The 7084-nt window shown below is 36.0% G+C and overlaps 2 protein-coding genes across 2 annotated transcripts in view; one reads left to right on the top strand and one right to left on the bottom strand.

Annotated features, from left to right (window-relative positions):
- The window catches only part of LOC100159730 (metabotropic glutamate receptor 4), an 86336-nt gene that overhangs the window by 76048 nt on the left and 3204 nt on the right, over window positions 1–7084 (top strand). The window lies entirely within an intron of this gene.
- Window positions 5619–7038, bottom strand: LOC100574482. Its single transcript, XM_029486890.1, has 2 exons — window positions 6538–7038; window positions 5619–5902 (listed from the first exon to the last, which is right to left on the bottom strand). The coding sequence occupies exons 1-2, from the start codon at window positions 6676–6678 to the stop codon at window positions 5726–5728; spliced, it is 318 nt and encodes a 105-aa protein (XP_029342750.1). The 5' UTR covers window positions 6679–7038; the 3' UTR covers window positions 5619–5725.

Raw genomic sequence — 7084 nt, 5'->3', positions numbered from 1 at the left:
TAAAGTATTTAAATAAAAGTATTTGATTTTCAAATACAAATACGTCAAGACCGTATTTAAAATACTTTCCAAATACTTTATTCGAAAAGTATTTAAAAAGTATTCTAAATACAATAAAAGTATTTAAATACATTTACTCAAATACTTTACAAGACTGAATATACAGCCGATCTGCCGACGAGAATATCATATAATTTCGGATGGAATAAAATATTATTCCGTCGCCTGCACACATATCGTATTGCAGAATATCTATAACAATTAAAAATCGTGTAGAAACGTCGTGGAATAGTATTGCCATTTTTGGTTTGTAAGCGGTTTAATGCGAAGCCACGAAGTTATATTATATTGAATTATATTCCCCAGGGTCAAATGCGGTTAGGTTAATGTAATGTATTATTATTATTATATGGAGAAAATAAAAAAAAAATGATCGAGCTGTACGAGCAGTCATGTGTGGTGTGCGTGTATAAATATAACTAAACCTATATAATATAATATATACATTATATTATACACCTATACTATGACCGACCTGTATTGATGTATACATTATTATTTATTGTTATATATTTATTAGTTCACGCTGAGTGTACGCTGTTATCAACGCACACATCGGTCGTTTATAATAATACATAATATGTATATGTGTGTGAGTGAGTGTGAGTATGTGTGGTGTCTTACGTATTATAACCATACATATAAAGATGCGATTCGGTAGGTACCCCGTTGACCAGTTTTTTATAATATTATGTCGCGACCGATGTTTATGTGTATTTAAATGCAGACACTCGCGGTTCTAATGGGTGTTATTATCATACGTCACTCACCTAGTCAAACGCACACTAGGTCATTGTGGAAAAAACAAAAACATAAAAAAAAAAAACAATATTAAAAAAACATTATATTAGATATACCTATATAATACATTAATACCCATATCGTCACTGTTGCGAGGTCTGTCGATTTTCGTATGTATCGCGGTGACTTCGCAAGTACAATAGCGTTTATACATACGCATACATACAGAGTGCTTAGAATATTGTGCGACAAAACGGCGGAGTGACATAGTACCTACGATTTAACCTGTCATTATTATGACATTATACAGGTGATTATTTTTAAGGCTAACACTCGTTTACTCTAAATGTATCAACGTGAAGAGCGAGACGAGTTTCCTCCAAAAATTAGTAACACGGTTTTCCTCCACTGTTAATTTTCCTTCCAAAAAAAAAAAATAGGTTCCTACTTTATATTATATTTGCTCATAAGTTATAACATTGTACTTGGTATTTTGCTTCTATCTTAACAACGGTAGGTACCGACAGCCTCAACTGTTGAGTATCGCATTTATGGCACTAACAGTCAATAACCTTGTGAGTTGTAACTATAATTAAGTCTAATTATTATTTAGGAACGCAAACACGGGCATATACACCGTTTTTATTAGTGCATTACATAAAAGTTTTGTTCACTTTTTTTCTTAAAATAAATTTTACAAAATAGCTTTTTAATAGATATTAAAAAAAAATGTAAAACATTTAATAGCTTAACCACCTAACAAGTAACAAAAGTTATTTAAAACCTGTTAGACATTTATGGTACACTCGTGTATTTGTGCATATTATAAACAGCCAATATTTAAACAGGTATTCATTTCTTGGTATAGTAATATAAAAATATATAGTTATTGGTAAACATTTATTTTTAGTGAAACTGTAGTTTTAAAATATGACATTTTGACATTCAGTATTCGCGTATATTCTTTTATTTATTTTATTTGGATTAAATGATGATACAAATTATTCCGTTAGTCTTCGTATAGGTATATTATAACTATTATAAGTCTATAAGTTATAACTTACACTCCTAATATTAGTTCGTATATAGTTCTAATATTAGTCCTTATTTTTTACTTATTGTCGGCAGAACAAACAGGGGAATAATGTGTCCGGAAATAGGAGGACGTCGTCTCCGAGCAAAACCCCGAAACCGACCGGAAACAACGCATGGTTCAAGTCGTTGGACAGATTCGGCAAGAAAAACAAGGTACCTACGCTGTTCCGTAAATCACACACACACACACACACACACACAAATCACACGCGGGTACATGTTATGAGCCGCAATATTATCTGTATATAAGTGACTAGGAATTAATTTGTTTTCGTGTACATATTATGATTCAGAGATCGAAGACATTCACGTCGGGAAGCGAAAACGATGACGAGATCAGGGTGCACAGGGTGAACGATCGGAACAACTCGAAGGGGACGACCCGGTCGTACCACAGCGTGGGGAACCTCAACTCGCTGGACATGGACCAGTCACCCAGGCTGACTGCCGACAAGAGACACTCGCTGATAGATAGTTCGGCAGGCAGCACGACCGAGGGTGACAGTAGTCAAAAATCGCACAAATCCACGGTCTATCTTCACGCAACCACGGGTAAGTACACTGAATTTAGCACCCTCGCGATGTATGCCATTTGTGTTTAATTAGTTTGTGCATCGATAACGGATAAATTAATGAGTACAGTATAAAGCAAATACAATAGGATCACTGAATGAATTGAGAGGGGGTGAAGTCGCCAATCGTATATAATACATTATATTATGCGATTACAAGATTAACTGAAGAAATAGGTGGCTTAAGCACTCTCAGTTTTGACATCGAAATTGCAGCCCTGCAGCGTATACGCAACGGTATGACGGTCATACTGTGATATAAAACCCTTTGCAGTGGTTTTCACTTCTCAGCCGCAGAAGGGAATTCAGGAAATTAGCTAGTGGATTTCATGCAAAGGACTTCCCAAAAATTACTCTCGGTAGATCTGTAACATTTTTCTAAACCCGTCTATGATCTGCAATAAACACTTTTTACGCAACTCGTACCCAAATGTCCCAAATTGATGGTTTCATTTTACTTTCCGGTGCCTTATGATAAAATAAAATAATATTTTTGATACATAAAATTGTGATAATACGGCGTTATAATTAGGCTACTGTTCGTACGCCACTGTTGTACATTTTTCAGATATTATTAATGAATAATAATACCTATCTCGGCTGGTCCTATTATTAGATAATACTTTGTAATTATAAATATTACACTACACTATGTTAAATAGCTGCAAATGGTTTAGTAGGGGGGGAGAGATAAATTAATATCAATAATATTCACTCTAATATTAGATACACCACAAATTTAGAATTGCTGAACTCAAATTGTCTATATGTTGTCCATGTGTATAAGACATGTGACGTCCCATTAATGTCTATCTCGTGTGTAACTATAATATTATTGTGTTTGTGTGTTTTGAATGGATGGTGGCGACGTGCAGTAGGAGAAATACCGGAATCGCGACAGCTGCACCAGTCTGTGTTCGGAGCGAAGAGCAGGCGAGCCGCGAGCCGCGAGGAGCTGTCGTCGCGCAACGACGCGTTCGGCGGTGCTCAGAAGCACACGTTGTCCCGGTCGGTGTCCGTGCTGGCGCCGTGGGCCCCGCGTCACGGCGAGGGGCGGACCGTGGACTACGACGAGCGCGGCCGGCCACCCAGGGCGCCGTCGTCGGCCAGACACGGTCCAGTCAAGACGACCAAGAGCGACCCGGAAGAGTCAGCTGCGGCGGGCGCGGGCAGGCCCACGTCGGCGGCGCGGACCAAGAACCGACCGCCGAATCGGGCCAGTTCGGGCGAGGAGTCGTCATTGCTGGACGAGGTGATCATCCGGACCACCAGCCGCACGGGCAAGCTCATCAAGGACGACCGTTCCACGTCCCGGCAGATCGGCCGGTCCATGTCGTCGGCGAACAGGTCGGCCGCGGGTGGCACGTTGACGCGGATCAAGACGAAATCGTAGTGAACAACGATATTCAGTGTTCTAAAACAAAAATGACAACAATAATAATAATAAAAATAATAATAAAATAATAAAATAATAATAATAATTATTACAATAATAATATTATAATAATAATAATGATAGTAATAAAATATAATAATATATAATGATGATGATGATGATGATAACGCATACAAAAAATATAAAATATAATGTTACCAGAAACTGTCCTGCCACCGATTAAAAAAAAAAAAAAAATCATACCGATAATTAATTACTTACCTAACAAGTTCGGTGACGGTGCACCACCAGCTGGCGACATTAAAAATATTTTTGATTTTCCGGTTTCGCGAGCAGTCACTGGGAGTGTGGGAGCACTATTATAGTTTTCATGCGAGTAATATTACAATATTATGTTGTGATTATTATTGACCTTTAATACGACTTTTTCAATAACTATCATTTTAGGTATCAGCTGATCCGTGTAATCGCATTCGTCATAATATTATATTAATAATAATTGTTGCACGGCAAAGAGTAAAATAGTGACACGTTTCCTAGTTTTCAAGAAAATCAAAATAGATGTTTTTGAAATTTGATATTTTAATGCATTTGTTTAATATTTGTGATGCTCATTCCCCCCCCCCTTTTTTTAACATCTCACGGTTTTTATTTCATGTACACCAAGAATCGCAAGAATGAACAAGTGAATAACCTACTTGTGAACTTTTTCATTATTTAAACCATATTGATATATGCATCCCTGGTATATCCATTTGTTTCACCCAGCATATGCTGTAGTAAGCTGGCGCTTATCCTCTAAAACATTGTACTTGTCGTTTATTCCTTATATTATTTTCGTTAAGACCCATTTTTTAAGCAGACAAACATAGTATCTGCAAATAGATTTAAATTACTTCTTAAATAATGGCAGTACCAGCTATCATCGCACACGTACATGGGAAGAAACACATTTTTTTCTATATAATAGTATAAGCATTTTTACTTGGTGCCTAAGTGTAGCTTATAGATTAGACCCTTTTGACGTGTAACCATCGATATTGTGTAGGTTCGATCGTACGTAATCGTGAGCCAATATTCATTACTAGCGCCCAGTTTTCTTTTCAGATCATGCGGTGCACATAATATACTATATAGTATACTAATATACCACACAAATACCCGGACGACTTGCTATAGCATGATACGCCGAGTGTACCTCGGGGAACTGACATAATATTCATACGTATTTTTTCTCTGTAAAATTGTCAGATCTCTGTGATACGCTCAGTATACATTATACGTCATAATATTATGATACGTCGATATGACATCATTATTCTTCCTAGTCAAATAACCCCCTAAAATGTAATAAACAATTTTTATATAATAATGATGAATTATATTTACTATTTTTATTTTTATTTTTATTAATGTAAATACTTTTAATTATCGTATAGATATGTTGTACATATAATAATAAATACCAATAGAATAACCAAATTGTTATCGTATCCGTCTTCTCGTGAAGTATTTTCTGAAAATCCTACAACTACATAACGAAATTTTATAATAATAATTAATAATAATAATAATAATAATAATAATAATAATAATAGTTATAGTAATAATAATACATATTATAACATATTACACTTAAAATACATATTTCATACGAACACACTTTAATTCTTTGAGGTTAAGTTACATTTTTTTTTTTTTGATTAAAAGTCTTTTTATAAAGCTATATATTATATATATTATTTTAGTTATTATTTGGCTTTTCCAACATTATTACAACCTCTACTCATACCCTTCTTAATATGTACTGACTAAGACTACGGCACCACGACGAAGAAAAAGCGGCGCATGGGCACCATTGCTATCTCTCCAGGTTTGCGTCCATCGAGTCTATAACGCTCTGCTTCTGGAGAAGGGCGTTGTTCAGTGCGTTGATCTCGTTCTCGTAAGTCTTCTTCATTCGTTCCAGCTCAGCAGACTGTTCGTACAGGCGGCCGCTCAAACGATTCACTTCCTGATGTGCGCCTTGTTCGACGCACTGTAACACAATACAAGCGTAAAAATCTGGTGGGTAAAGTGGGCCAAAAATGAAGTGCCACTAAGGGACAACAAAAAATAATGCTTTTAATTTCATATAAACCTTTTTTCATGACTCGTGACATATCACACATAAATATTATATATTTATACAGGTGCATCAACATATAATATGATCTGCGTAGTCATAAAAGTAAACAATCATCAACATTCACCATATAAGTTTACCAATATAATAGTAGTTAGCCCGAGTTAGGTAATGATAAGTATAACGTAACATTAAATAATTTACTATTTACGCCACTACACGTCGTTGATATACAATTTAGTGTAAACATGTGAAATACTGTCCGGAGTACCGTGTATTATGTTAAGAGTTCGAATAGTAAAATACGATTGAAAAGACCTAACGTGCAATAAATGGTGCGCAATATATTACTATACACTATTATAATAAGTACCTATACCGGGCATACGTTGATCCGGATCGAAAATTTACTTAGGTAGGTACCTATTGGCTATTATTGGTATTACCTATTAACTATATTACATTAAATATTGTATATAAACCAAACGATATGCATTCGACGTTGACGGGCGAATATAATACCGTTGAGACACATAATTTATACATACCTTCAGGTGTTCGGTGAGGGCCTTCACCCGGGCACTTATGGAGGCGCTCAACACAGCGGCCGAAGCGTCATTCCGGCCTTCGCCGGCCGCGCGGCGCAACAACGCCTCCTGTTCGTTGATGGTTTCTCGCAGGAATACCATGGCATCCGCCAACTGTTTCTTGTTGGTGTTCTTTTCCGACTCACAATCGAACAGGTGTTTCTCCAACGCGTCACATTTTGCTTTTAACTGCCTGCAAACGATAAACAAAATGCGTATTCATAAATACTACATAATATTTAATAATACATGTCGAATACGCACGTCATAAACGGAATCTATGTATAAAAATGCCCAATGGCTATAGTTTACAAATATCCCGTGATTAAATATCAAAGCTCAAACATCCACCGGGATAAAATAAATTAAAAATCCATTCGAATAATCCTCACGTTTCGTTAACGTAGATGTGATATTATCTGAATAATAAGGCATACTATACTTTCTAGTTTCTATAGGTACAACTTGAAACTATGCGCGAAAAATGGTTAAGCTTAATTGTTTTTCC

This window comes from Acyrthosiphon pisum, chromosome A1 (genome assembly GCF_005508785.2).
Source record: "Acyrthosiphon pisum isolate AL4f chromosome A1, pea_aphid_22Mar2018_4r6ur, whole genome shotgun sequence".
Lineage (NCBI taxonomy): Eukaryota > Metazoa > Arthropoda > Insecta > Hemiptera > Aphididae > Acyrthosiphon > Acyrthosiphon pisum.
The sequence above is the reverse complement of the archived record's forward strand: the minus strand, read 5'-3'. Positions and strand labels throughout refer to the sequence as shown.

What these genes read in the sequence shown, in the direction of transcription:
- LOC100574482 (XM_029486890.1), bottom strand. Translation starts at nt 6,678, where the DNA reads ATGGTATTCCTGCGAGAAACCATCAACGAACAGGAGGCGTTGTTGCGC. An exon ending in CCCTCACCGAACACCTGAAG is followed by an intron (nt 5,903 to 6,537) that starts GTATGTATAAAT and finishes ATTGTGTTACAG; the next exon opens with TGCGTCGAACAAGGCGCACA.